Source organism: Chelonoidis abingdonii, chromosome 22, assembly GCF_003597395.2.
Source record: "Chelonoidis abingdonii isolate Lonesome George chromosome 22, CheloAbing_2.0, whole genome shotgun sequence".
NCBI classification, from domain to species: Eukaryota; Metazoa; Chordata; order Testudines; family Testudinidae; genus Chelonoidis; species Chelonoidis abingdonii.
In genome coordinates this window covers 29,890,122-29,904,499 of record NC_133790.1, presented here as the reverse complement: position 1 = coordinate 29,904,499, position 14,378 = coordinate 29,890,122, and the positions used below count along the sequence as shown (strand labels likewise).

At 48.2% G+C, this 14,378-nt stretch overlaps 1 protein-coding gene across 6 annotated transcripts in view; it reads right to left on the bottom strand.

Moving 5' to 3' along the window:
* Nucleotides 1-14,378, bottom strand: part of MORC2 (MORC family CW-type zinc finger 2) — a 112,515-nt gene that overhangs the window by 30,125 nt on the left and 68,012 nt on the right. For 3 of the 6 annotated variants that reach the window (XM_032768346.2, XM_032768350.2, XM_032768349.1), the window contains 11 exons: nucleotides 11,789-11,929; nucleotides 10,651-10,805; nucleotides 10,370-10,498; nucleotides 9,369-9,474; nucleotides 5,031-5,163; nucleotides 4,102-4,176; nucleotides 3,611-3,997; nucleotides 2,906-3,052; nucleotides 2,754-2,808; nucleotides 520-661; nucleotides 24-215 (listed from right to left, as the gene is read on the bottom strand). In XM_032768346.2, the coding sequence (XP_032624237.1) occupies nucleotides 24-215; nucleotides 520-661; nucleotides 2,754-2,808; nucleotides 2,906-3,052; nucleotides 3,611-3,997; nucleotides 4,102-4,176; nucleotides 5,031-5,163; nucleotides 9,369-9,474; nucleotides 10,370-10,498; nucleotides 10,651-10,805; nucleotides 11,789-11,929 (1,662 nt within the window). Of the gene's footprint in view, nucleotides 1-23; nucleotides 216-519; nucleotides 662-2,753; nucleotides 2,809-2,905; nucleotides 3,053-3,610; nucleotides 3,998-4,101; nucleotides 4,177-5,030; nucleotides 5,164-9,368; nucleotides 9,475-10,369; nucleotides 10,499-10,650; nucleotides 10,806-11,788; nucleotides 11,930-14,378 lie in introns of those variants that run through there. The other 3 variants (XM_032768348.2, XM_032768352.2, XM_075060133.1) reach the window with 3 other exon arrangements.

The window sequence follows — 14,378 nt, the reverse complement described above, 5'->3', positions numbered from 1 at the left end:
CTGTGAGCACCAAATAAACCCACCGGAGTGTCTGGACTAGCAAATCCACAGTTTCCTGGTTGCTGCTGGGACCAGTGGTGTCTGGCTCAATTCGGGCACAGTCTGAGGTAGAAGGCTCAGCTACAACCTCCTCTTCTTCCTGCTGTGTGTCTGGACTCTGATGCTCTGGAGAGGGAGGCTTCATCAACCGTACATCCTCACTGCCCTTCTCTACCCTAGGGGGGTAGCAGGGAGTCACATACAGCCTTCTCCAGACTAGCCAGACCCTGTCACTCTGACAACAGCTCCTAAATTACACCGCTTCTTCCAGAGCCACCCCCTACATACAGATGCCTGTTCCCTTCACAATCACAGAGCAACTTTCTCCAAACATTCCTGTGTACACAACCTTCCCAACATAAGAATGGATTATTCCTCTCTTCAGCACCTGTGAAAATATAACAGGGTTCCCCCCCTCTCCTCCCTGCTGAAGGGGGAACATCTCCAGAGCTCCTGCAGCCAAAGATAATGGTTAATTACCAGCGATCTCTTGGTGTGGTGTCTGTAGGTACGTAATCGAATTTCACCTTCCAGCGTATGGCATGCTTGCCCATCTCCACAGCCGTGACACGGCCTGTGAACCATTCCTTGTTCACTCGTACCTCCACATGCAGTCCTTTGTCTGAGACACAGAAGGGTAGGCGTTAGGGGGTTTGGACAGATGCTGAAAGCACGTCACACAGCTTTTTCAGGGGGGAAGCTCATGTTTCCTCAGTCCTCTGCTGGGAATGAACCTAAGTTTACAGAGGTGAAGCTCTTCCCAGGTGTGGGGTGGGAAAGACCTACAGATGGAGCAACAAGCTACGATGTGGGCCTCGTTGAGGCTGTAAAGGCACCTCTGATGTTTGTCGCTCAGAGAGAATGAGCACGGGCAGGAAACAGTTCTTAAACCCCAGAATGCGGGGCATAGCCCAGGGGAAGAAAGGTCCCCAACCAGAGAGAAACTAATGCTTGCTAACTTACTAGTTAATCAATCAATCTATAACTACTAGATCACAAATGGACAAGGTCACACTCTTAGTCAAGCTAAAAGTGCAAAGGAACAGGGGTTCCTATTCAGGCCATGTGGTGATAAGAGGGAATTGGAGAGGTGCCAACACGCACAACCTATTATCCCCTCAGCTGTGAGCAGGGGCGGCGAGTTGTATGGGCTCATGGTGCCTGGGCGCCATTAATATTCAGGGCCCAGGGGCCCAGCTCCACCAATGTTTTGGGGCTGGGACTCTCCCCCAGCCCCGTCTGACGCCCCCCTGCCCCTCCCCCAAGTGTCCCCCAGCTCCCACTTGTTGCCCCTGCACACCTCCCCGGGTCCCAGAGCATCCCTGCCTCTCCCCTGCAGCTCCACACTGACTCTGATCTGCTGGCTCCCAGCATCAACTGCTGCCACAGGGTCCTAGTGCTCCCCATCTCCCAGTGGCAGGCTGCCCTTACCCTGCCCTTCTGCCTCGGACCTTTCCCTCTTCCAGCGGGACCCTCCACCAGCACAGCCCCCCCTGCCCACAGTCACTGCTCCTGCCCCACGCTGGGCAAGCAGAAGCCCCATCCCTCAACCCCAGTGAGGGGCAGCAGCAGGGGAGGAGGCGCACATGTGATGGAATTCCCCCCCCCACCACCACAAGGGAGGTGAGGAGGCTTCTGTACCTGAGAGGGGATGCAGTGACAAAGGTGCGGGGTGAGTGTGCTGCCAGGGGGGAGAAGGGGGTCTCTCCCCCAGCGCTCACTGCTGCCAGCAGGGAGAGGGCTGGGGGGAGTCCTCATCTCTGGCCCCAGCCCTGGAGCAGCTTTCTACACCCCAAACTCATCCTCAGCCCTGCCTCATCCCAGAGCCCACACCCCCAGCCAGAGCCCTCACCCCCCCGCACCCCTACCCTCTGCCCTAGCCTTGAGCCCCTCATCCCCAGCCAGAGCCCTCATCCCCCTGCACCCTATCTTCTACCCTAGCCCTGAGCCCCTCCCAAACTCATCCCTAGCCCCACCCCCCAGCCCTCACCCCTGCACCCCTTCCCACCCCTAAACTCCCTCCCAGAGCCTGCACCCTAATTTGCTGCCCCAGCCCAGAGCCTGCACCCCAGACCTCCTCGCCCAACCCAAACTCCCTCCCAGAGCCTTAGGCAGGTGGGGGGTGGAGTGGGGGGGGGGCACGTTCTGGCCACCACCAAAATTTCTATAAACCTGCCATCCCTGGCTGTGAGCCCAAGGGGACACATGATGCATGTGCGGATCAATGGACACTGCTAAGGAAAGCTTCCAGGCTCAGGCGCATGGCATGCATGCACACCCACATATGGAACACATACAGGGACCATCACTCGAAGAAGAACCTAGAGTTTTCACCACCCTTTACGTGTCCTGGGAATGGGACATGAGTCACTCCCCTTTGTGGAAGTTTTTCTTGTAACCCACAACAGGGATGGAGGAACTGCCTGGGAACAAGTGAGGGGGCTACACTCCACAGACAGCCCTGCTGACTCTTTGTGGCAGTATGCTACAAACAGGAGAGCTCACTGATTCATGCAATGAGGCCCAAATCCCCCTTCACTGTTAATATAAATGTGCAGCCCAGAGATTACAGGTCCCAGCATGCCACGTTTCAGCATGGTTAAAGAAACCTTAGCCACAATCGGTTAAACTGTATGTAAATTCCTTGGGGTTGGGCAAACCATGGTCAATTCTGGCACAAACATGGTAACTGAGTTTAATGGTTTGCTCCTCACCTTTTTGGGCTCTTTTCAGATCTGCTAGTTCCTCCTCCCCTGCACTGTCCGTGAGCTGTAAGCATAAAGAGCTCATATTAGCCATCTCCCAGGAAGCTCATGAGAGCTCACTACCTCCTTTCCTGCCAGAGGGAACTCACTGCAATCCTCACCTCAACCACCACTTCATTTGAGTCCTTCTTCTCCTCTTTCACTACCACAAATTTGCCCCGTTTCGTTTTCTCCTTCTTCTGCTCCACTTCCTCCTCAGTTCCATCCTCCATGGTGTTAAATGTCCTCTTGCGGATGCTGGAGGCCTGCTGACAGCAAGTGATTTCTGGCTGACTCTCAAAGTTGGTGGCACCCATTCATTTCAAGGGAGTAGGGGGACAGGCTTTCAGATGAGCTCAGTGTCTCTACAGCCACTTAAACCAAGAGCTCCAGCAACCAACGGGTCCGGCTAAGAACAATGGGAGCAGCTGAGTGCCGAGTCATTTTTAAAGTCTGACCACAAGACTTTCTCCAGAAGGTCCTAGCACACATCATATCACACATATATCCATCCCATGCCACAAGGGAAAGCCACAAACACCACCAGTATCCTTCGTCACCATGCACCTGTTGCCATGTTTCTACCACATGCAGGGCAATCACTGGGGTCTCAAAGGAAGCAGCTGGGGCAAGTGATCCTACTGAGGATATATTGTTGAGCTCTCACCTAGCACAGTACGGTTCTTCCATCCTATGCAATTAATATAGTGTGGGGGGAGGGGTCTCTCACACCTGGAGGCGAGGAAGATGCTGGGTAAACACTGGGTTTGTCCAGGTTGAGGGGTAGGGCTTTGATGATCTCCCATCCTAGCAAATAATGGACTCACCTGGGGAGGTTTGAGTGCTACAGGTTTTTTCAGCACTGGTGTCTTTATAATTTTGGGGCTAGGAGTCTCGCGCTGGCTCATGGAGTTCTGCAGAAGCATGGGGGGTGGCCTCCCCACATGGATGGGTTTGGCAGGAGTCCTGACAACTGTGCTGTTTGACTTTCCCGCAGTCACAATATGCTGCTGTGTCCTGGAAGTACTAGCTTCCTCCCGGGATAGCACACTTGCCAGTTTAGGAGTGTTGATGGCTGGCCGAGCCAGGGGGGCCATTCGCAGTTGGCTGATGGACTTGGGGGGAGGCGGCGGCGGCCTGCTAGGAGCATTTTTAATGACATCGGGTAAAGGAGGAGATCGTGGGCGTTGAGGTCTGCTCAGTGATTGGGAGTCCTGGGAGAAGAGAGTGCACAGGAGAGAGGAACAACAACAAGTCAGGAATGGCTCACAGAATGGTTCAGGATGGTACTGGACCGTACAGGAGCTGGGGTACTTACCTCCACAATAGGCCGGGTGGTCACTTCCAGAGGCAATTTCTTTAGGTCAGCTTGGGACCGGATTGGAGTTGTTTTCTGTGGTAAAAGAACAGGAACAAGGTCATTTTAAAAGGTGTCAGTGTTTTCCCGAAACCCACCCTGTTAGCAGATGGTGATCGTGCTGGGGAATGTTAAACGGGTACTGCTGGCTCACTAAGGCAGGTGGTTCACCACCTCATCTAACCATAAAAGAATGAGGAGCGGCCCAATGAAGAGAGGACATAGATTGGGGGTTGAGCAGTCCACAGAGAGGAGTCCAAAAAGAAATGAAGCCTAAAGTCTGAGCTGAACTTTGTTTTACTGCTGCTCATTTTTTTACTAAAATAAAACCCAGGAGGTGTGAGGAACAGGATTTGGACTCTACACGGCATATGTTCTCCAGTTCGTCCATGATGCTGCCATCGTTCAATTATTAAATTTTCAAATAAGCACCTTCATGCTTTCTCCTATGCTGACCCTCATATGTGGGAAGAGATCCCCATAAACCTCAACAAAATGAATGCACTAACCTCCTTCAAAACACTCCTTAACATTCTCTTTTTCCATTATGCCTACAAAAAAAAACTTTACAGTGGCTAGCCTGCTGAGGCTACTGCCTATCATACTGACCAGTACTGTCCTGGTCTCCTTGTACTCTGTGGTCTCACTCATGTCCTGTCTTACACTTAGGTGGGAAGTTCCTTGGGAGAGTGAATGTCTTTTTGTTTGGTTTGTACACAACTTAGCACAAGGGGGTCCTGATCCATGACTAGGGCTCCTAAGCACTACAGTAACACAAATGACAAAACGAGAGAGGGTTCAGAAAGACATTTAACTCAGCAAAATTCATTCGCCCAAGGAGGCCACTCAGCTCTTCTCCACCATGCTCTGTTCTAGGTCTCTAGATTCACCTGCAGAGCCTCCAGTTTCTCCTGCTGCTGGCGAATTTTCTCCGTCAGCTGCTTCTGCTTCTCCTCTTGTGATCTGAAGTCCTTTTTCAGTGTTCCCAGGGGTACCTTTTGCTTCTGTTCTGAAGCTTCACACCTACAGCAGAGAAAAGGATAATAGACAAACTCAGCGAGAGACCAAAACGTGTCTTACAACAAACTTTTACAGTTAGGGAGAGCAATATTGGCCTCAAGGAAACCTAGTTGTTTCCCTACTACTGCAATACCCTAATCTTAAGAACAATCAGAAAGATTCACAGGTTTTAGCCAGGCAGAAATGCAAACACAGACGCTTACCTGCTTTACAACTTAAGGGTTCAAAACAAACCTATTTATGCTGGGAGCTCCCTGGCATGAGACGTCCATTCAGAGAGCAGGGGCCACACAGGGAAATGCCACAGTCAGTGATTCCGGCCCATGGTGCCTCCAACTGTCAGCTCCTTCATTACTGCTGACAACTGAGCAGATCCCTTGGCTACCATCATAGAGCCCCTTTTAACTGGTTTTTCATCTATTCCTGAATTTTCCCTGAATTTTAAGCTGACTGGCACCAATTTTCTTGCCCATCAGTTCTACTGCAGAGGGTGATATGTTGTGGGTTAATGACCTTGTATTTCTCTGTTTTCTGTACAGAAACACTGCCTTGGCTACCACAAACCCCTTGAAAGGTCTCTCTGGTGATTCTGCTTGGCAGCCTCTTGAGGATGGCAGCCTTGTTCACCTCAGACTGTCCTCAAACATACTCTACACTAATGGTTTTAAGATTCCACACTTGGCCTGTTGTGCACATGCCAGACTCCAGTGGCTTAATTTTTACTGCAACCCGACTGGTGCAGATGTGTGTGTCGTGGTTTGTACTGGATTTCACAAGCTGCGGAGACTGAGCTTCACTGAGAACACGCTCGAACAGCTGTCATGGGAGGACAGTGAGGACTCCTCTTCCCTACACCAGTACACTGAAGGAAGAGCCTTAAGAAAACACTTGTGCTGAGGCAGTCTCCCTTGAGGAGAGGGTAGCAGAAAGTGGTCGATGCGGTGGACAGATCAGTGTCCGCCCTCATGCTAACAAACAAAGGGGAAGGGTGATGTGTAGCTTGAACCATACTATGAATGTTGTCCCATGGCCATAAATGCACTCGGAGTACCCAACGCATGCATTAGAAAAATCTCTGATCCAAGAGATCCTTGTGGAAGCAAGCATCACTGGGACCTCTGCAGACAACATCTAGGCCTCTCTGATCAACAGGCTAGCGTGAAGCTATTATAGTTTACTGGATCCTTCTCTTTCCTGAACTTGTGCCAGGGCCCTTCCTAATTTAGGTACCGTATTTAAAGCATATTAAAGTCTTCTTCCCCAGCGGATGCAAAAGGTGTTCCCCCAGGCAAGCCAGGGAAAATATCCAACTAGGAATGGGTTTACAAATGCTGCCCATTCAGATTACAGTGATCAGATGTGTCCACCTGTGCTGCAGAGCCCACACAGTCACATGCTATACCCAGGGATCCTGGCAGCTTTGCTAACGAGAACACACAATGTTTTGGAGAGGAGGACAGTCCCCGGTGCCCTAAGGACTTTCAGACACTGGGTAATCCAAAGAGTGATGCCCTCACTCACGTGGACAATCAGTCCACTGCACTGTGTATAAGGAGAACATGGCAGCAGACAGTTGGAGTCCATTAATGATATAATCTCATGAGTAAATTCTTAATCAGAGTACTGGATCAAATCTTCCTCCAGTGGAAATAACAGATGTGGATCTCTTAGGCCAGGGGTCCCCAACGCAGTGCCCATGGGTGATATGGCGCCCGCTGGGGCATCTAAGTGTGCCCGTGTACTGGCCGGCGGACGAGCATCTGCCAAAATGCTGCTGACAAGCAGCGTCATCCAGAGCTGTCACCGCTGAAATGCCACTGATTTTTGGCGGCATTTCAGCGGCGATGCCTCTGGATGATGCTGCTTGTTGGCAGTATTTCGGCGGCGATGCCTATTGACATTGCCGGTATTTCAGCAGATGCTCGTCTGCTGCCACGGTCCTCCATGACTCATTGTCTCGCACATGCCAGACGAAAAAGGTTGGGGACTACTGTCTTAGGCTGTCTGTGCAGTTTTTTATTCTTGGCTTTAGGAAGAAACTGTTTTAGCATGGAACACTTCTCTCCACTCGGGAAGGAGACTCCTCGCTGCCTTTCCACCTGTGACTTAGGCAGCAATGGTCCTGGGAAAGAATTCAGAAGGAACGGAAGGATCCGATAACCCAACAGCCTTACGTGGGCCAGGGCAGTCTGGTTCCTAATTCTGTGGCAGATATCCAAAGATGAATTTATCAGGCAAAGAGTCTAGCCTCAGATCCTCAATCAAAGCCAGTGCACCTCACTGCTTCCAGCTTAGCAGCTCTGTCTCTGAGAACTCAGCTCATGGAAAGGCATAAACCTCCAAATAAGTGAGATCAAGCTACAAGTCCCTCCACTGTGCGTGTAAAAGGTTTACAGCAGGGTGCAAACAAGTGCACGAGGTCTTTTCTTGTTCTACACAAAAGGACTGTCGCCTTGCTATTTTGTCACTTCTGAGTACAATTCAAAGACCAACTCCGCCTGGTCTATATGGTAACTGTTTCAGCCTAGGTTAAAAATCATCTGACAAAGCTAACGACAACTGCTGAGCCACTCAGTACCTGCAAGTTCAAATTTCCTACATGGCAGATCTTATTCCTAGTGGCGGTGTCTTTAGCTCTAAGAGCTGCTAAGTTTCAGGTACTAATAACCCACCTTAGATGAGATTTTACAAGGATAAGTCTGATTCATCACAACGTTTAAGTTTTATTCACAAGGTGGTGTTAGTGTTCCAACCTTAATAAACCTATCATCCTGTCAACAAACTGTTCACACCACAGGCCTCTCCCAGCGAGGCCCTCCTCCACGCTCTTAGACACAGTTAAGTCTGAAGAATTCTACTTGAAACAGATTAGAAGCACCAGAGTTCATGCAAATCTTAGTTTACGAGATACCAATTCTTAGTGTATGAAGACTTCTATCGCATTCCTCACTATTATCACCTAACTCATGTTTGTCTCATATCATAAACATCTTTTCTTGCCAGCCCCAAGGATTCTGCAGTGTACAGAGGTATGCACTCTAGCGATGATTCACCCCTACAGAAAAGGAATAGGTCTCCATTTTAAGTTTTCACAAAACCTATTTTCAAAATAGGGAGCACAAGTTCTCCCACCTCCTCAAGTTTTTATTTAATTCAGGAACTTTCTTGTTCTGAGCTAGCCAAGATGGCTATTTTGTTCAACTCATCCTCAAGTCTTTCTGGTTTTATACTTCATGCTTGTCTGGAGGTTTCTCTCCTTCCCCCAAACAAATCAACAAAGCTAAATTCTGGCTTACTTAATATGGCCTTTATCACTGCCTGTATGGTTCTTTGTTTCCATTTGAAACACCCCTTAAGCTACATATTTTCCAAGAGTGGGAATCCCACGATAAATCGCATATTTAAGGAAACAGAATTACAGGTAAGTAATTTATCCTTTTTTAAAAGACATCTCAGAATTCTCTTACCCACCACCCTTCTCTAATAGGGACACTGAATTTTCTCCCTCCCTGGAAGGTGAATCTGTCATTGAGACTGCATGTGTGCCAGTATTTTTATGGAGGTGCTGAACTCCATAGTTAAGGCTGAGTTCCATTTTGCACTTAAAGCAGGGATTCAGACTTTGTTTTTTTGAAAAAATACAACCCATCCTCCACAAATTTACAGTGCTTACTTTGAGTAAAGAATGAATTAACTGAAAACTAGTCCTTTAAGAAATTTAGCACCTATGTCAGGCTTTTCTTTTCCTCGATATTAACAGAATTACGCAGACACCTCAAACTTTCCAGGTAGTTAAAATTAATTGTATTTATCCAACATTTTGCAACCCTTAGTTTGTACCTCATCTCTGTTCTATAGGTGTCCCCAGTTATTAGCCCAACACCACTCTTCGCTTCCGACTTCCAAACTAAAACCAACAAAGTGAGTGAGAGAGAGAGAGAGAAGGAAGCAGGAAGGTCCCCCCAGAGGAAGAGTGTCAAAGAAGATAATCCCCTCATTTGGGTTGCCTCAAACAAATGATGTCACCTAATGGCAACATTGTTACCTAGTTCACTGAGGCTCATTTTCAGTAGAAACATTCACTGGGATTGTGGGCAGAATCTTGTGATGCAGGCAGAACGCCATCATATACCCACTCAGGTGCCCAGAACAGCACGGTAAAGGCACATTAATGCCAATTCCCTACCATGGCCCTCACTCATACTCACCTATCCTGCTCAGGGTCAGGGTTCATGGAGCACACCCAAGTATCCGGGTATTCCTTCTCCACGGAGCTCAGCTGGAATGGGAGGGTCCGCCATTTCAAACACATATCTGTTACACAGAACACACTACACAGTCAGCACACAGATTTTAAGCCATACATATAGCCTGTCCTCTGGGTCGACAGCAAGCCCATTTGGCCGTTGAGGACCTCACAACTTCCCAGGGCATTAGTCTGGTGACAATAACCCTTTCCAGCTGCTGGAGCACTTGGCATCGGGGACCACCTTCCATCTCCTGCCAAGATAAAACTTTGCAACACAGTGGAGTGTTTTCTTTTAAAAAACAAAAACAAAATCATAAAAATAATTGAAATGATGATCAGGAAGGCTGAGACCCGTCAATACCCAGGGTCTCCTTTAGTGGCAAGAAAGGCAATTGTGTGGGATGTTCCCATTTGATACTCAAGCTATTCCCACTCAATGTTCCAAAGGGAGGAAACGCTCTCAAAAGTCCTAGAAAATGCAGCCGGGGGGGAATGGGGACGGACGGACACTGGGGACAGACTGAAGCACAGTTCTGTCCTAGGGAGGGATTGTAAAAATGGCCCTTGGAGACTTTATGTTCAGCCCCTCAGGGATGATTACTCAGTATTCCCAGCTTACAGATAAGACTACGTTTTTATTTTTTTAAATAAACTACCAGCCCCTAAACCTCTCTCTGGGCTCTGAATGTCTGGCTTGTGCATTGTCACCAGTAAGATATTTGGCAATTAGAATTTAGATTACAATTTAACAATCTGGTTGATGAAGCATGAGTCAGAAAAGAATCCAGTTCCCAGAGCTGTATTGGCTTAGCTAGGTAGCAGAAAAACTAAGATACTAAAAGCCATCTCCTGCCCATGAGCTGCTTTGCCCTCTGAACAGTAGTTTCTACTCCCTAGCCCACATGGCAGAACCATCTCCTAATCCCAGCCACCTTGCTCCCTCTGCCTGGTCAGACGCACCGCACTGAATTGTGGTGGGGATCTCCATGGCTCGGCGGCGTTTGTAGCGCAGGTCACTGGAGGGAGGCTGGTTCCAGTTTGCTGATAAATAGCCAAATTCATCCCAAAACTTGATTATACCTCTCTGGGCTGCACAAAAAACAAAACAAGAACATTCATCATGCTGTCACTATCAAGCAGCATGAATACCAAGTCTTCCTTCTCTGGTAAGCTCAACCCTCTGTCCCACCAGTCACCCAGACCCCCCTCCCCATCCCTGTAAAGTTGTGAAGCCTCATTACCAATAGCAACATCCTTCCAGTACTGAGCCAAGTGCTCCCCCATTGCCCTCAGCAAGTGTCGATACTCTTTAGCATCTGCGAAGTCCTGTTTATTGTGGGTAGGCTCCAGAACCAAGTAGGGTATGTCCACCACTCCTACCACTCCACCACATGCCCTAGGGGTGAGAAACAACCTTAACACACTGTCCACTGCTAACATCCACCAAGATACTTGTCCAAGTGAGCAGCACTGAACAGCAACCAGTTGGCTCACTTAGTACATCCTGCAGCAATATGCGTTTCAGACAGTGAAACTCTGGTGCTGTTTTTTCCCCATATTAATGTAGTATCAACCCCTTAACACCACAGATTTAGGGCTGTATTCTAAAGAAAGTTTTCTAGTGTCAAATGTCTACTCCTGGGGGAATTCTGCGCCAAAAAACTTAGAAAATCTGCACACAATATTTTAAACGTCTGCATATTTTATTTGTCAAAATAATGCAGTATAATCATCGGGAATCCCAGTCACCATGGGGCTAACAGCAGGAATATGGCTGGGCTGCCATTAGTGTTCCCTGCACGGCTGGCTTGCCATTCTTTTTTTCCCCACACAGAAATCACAAATTCTGCAGGAAAAAATAAAATTATGTGGGGAACATTAATTCTGCGCAAATTCTGCATTGCGCAGTGGCACAGAATTCCAGCAGGCGTAAATGTCTTTGTTTTCCTCATTGTGCACAAAAAGGGATCTTTGCTTTCAAGTTCTGAATGCTCAGTTAGCCCCAAATAATCCTGCCTTGCCCAAAGGGTTAGTCTTGTTTGTGACACAGGAGTGGTTAGTAAGTAGTGAGGAATTGTCAACTTTCATTCGGCAGGCTTCTCTGGGGAGAGCCCAGTACCAAATGCTGGCACACAGCAGAAAAACCTTATGTCACTGCAGGGCGAACTCCCGTCTCTGGATGCAGAGCTTCATCTTCATTGGGAAATCTAGGGCTTTAAATTAAATAATAAAACAGAACAGACTATGACTGTGGCTGATACTGAGTGACTGTACTGATTGTATGGAGGGAATGGTTCATGCTGCCTCCCTAGTTCTGTTGTACAAGGGAATTTTGGTCCTAAGCAAAGGGAACTCTGAAGATTTCTGAAAGGAACTCACATGCCACCCTCCAACTGTGGGCCAACCTTCTCATACATCTTAATCAGCCGACTGCAGTTATAGATGAACATGCCATCCAAATCTCGTTGTTCAATATTCACCCCGAAGATGAAGTTCAACTCTTTAGGCTCCTTCAGTGCCCTGGGACAAAAGGCATCAAGAATCAGAAACCTCCATAGTACAGAGAAACTGCCCCCCCACTCTCCCACAAACCCGCCCCCCAAAACAAAAACAAACAAACAAAGAAAAGTGACCTAGACCAACTCTTTGCCTCATCCAGAGACACGAAACCAACAGCCATAAAAACCCCACTATTTCTGTCCATTCAGGACTTACAGGAGTATTTAGATTTTTAAAAAATTATTTACTGAATGCAAATTACAAGTTAATTTTTGCAACACTGACATGTACATTTGTTGAGCTAACTACAGATCTGGCGCTCCATAATTTTTGACATTTTAAGAAGGCGTCATGGTTCTGGCTTTTGGTCCAAGTATTTTTCTTTTGAGCTGTCAAGGAAAAGGAGTTAGAGTTGATCAAAGTCTGTCACTTGTGTACACGTTTTGTAGCAGATTACGCCCTTTAATGGTAACACATTCATTGTTTCATGATTTGTGGGTTGCAAAACATGCTAACTATGCTTTGCAGGCAAAACCAGACTCAAAGGTTTCAATACATACCTAGCATTATACCCGACAATTTCAGTACATAACCCTTGGATTTCCTGGGGATGAGGGTTTATATTATTATGGATACTTATTTTGCAATACCATTCCAACACATTTCAAGCTGCAGACATATCCACACAGCACATACAGCAGAGCTCCTTTCTGGGGATTATGGGCTAATTTTTTAGAATTCCACTTTCATATAGGTACCTAAATAAAGTGCATGGATTTTCACCAAGCAGCTTCAGTGAAAATCTGTCTCCAGTTGTAATTGCTGAGCACTTTTGAAAACCTGACCGCACATCTTTGACTACTGGGGATTATACTTGGCATGTAGAAAAAAAAAATCATTACTCACCTTCTTGTAACTTGCTCTTCGAGACATGTTGTTCATGTCCATTTCAATCAGATGCATGTGCACCGTGTGCACATCGGCTGGAAGATTTTTCCCTGAGCAGCATCAATACAGTCGGCCTGGGCACCCCCTGGAGTCGCGTCTTCATGGTGCCCAATACGGGGCCCTGCCAATCCACCACCCCTTTAGTTCCTTCTTGCCGGCTACTCCGACAGAGGGGTAGGAGGGTGGGTATTAGAATGGACATAACACTGCATCTTGAAGAACAACAGTTACGAGAAGGTGAGTAACCATTTTCTTCTTCCTGTGCTTGTTCATGTCCATTCCAATCAGGTGATTCATAAGCCCAAGTTTAGGAGGTGCGGTTGGATTCATCCACTGATTGTAGCATCGCTCTCCCACAGGCCGCATTGTCTCTGGCTTGCTGGGTGATTGTGTGGTGAAAGTGTGTATGGAAGACCACATTTCTGCTCTGCAGATTTCCTAGGTGGGAACCTATGCCAGGAATGCCGCTGAGGAGGGCTGGGCCCTGGTGGAGTGCGCAGTGATCAAAGGAGCGGGCACCTTTGCCAAGCGGTAGCACTCCTATATGCATGACAGGATCCATGACCAGATATGTTGAGGACACAGTAAGACGTTTCATTCTGTCCGCCACTACCACAAATAAATGCACTGGTTTTCTGAATGGCTTCATTCTCGATATAGAAGGTTAGCGCTCTGCGGACACCCAATGAGCAAAGCCTTTGCTCCCTGGTGCTGGAGCGTGGCTTAGGGTAGAGTACAGGGAGGAAAATGTCCTGACTAACGTGAAATTGGAAGACAACTTTGGGGGAAAAGTCGGGTGAGGCCTGAGCTGAACCTTATCTTTATGGAATACAGTGTAAGGGGGCTCTGAGCTCAGGGCCCTAACATCAGACACCCTCCTAGCTGAGGTTATCGCTACCAGAAACGTCACCTTCTTTGAGAGAGATAGAGCAGGAAGCACATTGCCAAGTGCTCAAATGGTGATGCCATAAGTCTGGAAAAGACCAGATTGAAGTCCCAAGCCGGGATAGGCTGTTGGACCTGCTGGAATAGCCTGTCCAGACTTTTAAAGAAACAGCTGACCATTGGGTTAGCAAAGACTGAGCAGCCCTCTGCTCCTGGGTGGAAGGCGAAGATGGTGGCCAAGTGAACCCCTATTAAATGACAGGGACAGTCCCTGCTGCTTGAGAGGGAGAAGATAGTCCAGTGTAAGTGGCACTGAGGCAAGCGTTGAGGATGGAAGGTGCTGCACAGACCAGACTGAAAATCTCCTCCACTTGGCAAGGTAAGCAGCTCTCGTGGAGGGTTTCCTGCTGCCAGGGAGAACTTGTCTGACTTGATCAGAGCAAGAGAGCTCCACTGAGTTCAGCCATGGAGCTGTGAGGTAGAGCGACTCGAGGTTCGGATGTTGGAGGCGGCTGTGATCCTGCATTATTAAGTCCAGGAAGAGCGGCAGGGTGACCGGGGCTTCCACAGACATTTCCAGGAGTGATGCGCACCAGTGCTGGAGGGGCCAGGCTAGAGCTATCAGTATCACCAGAGC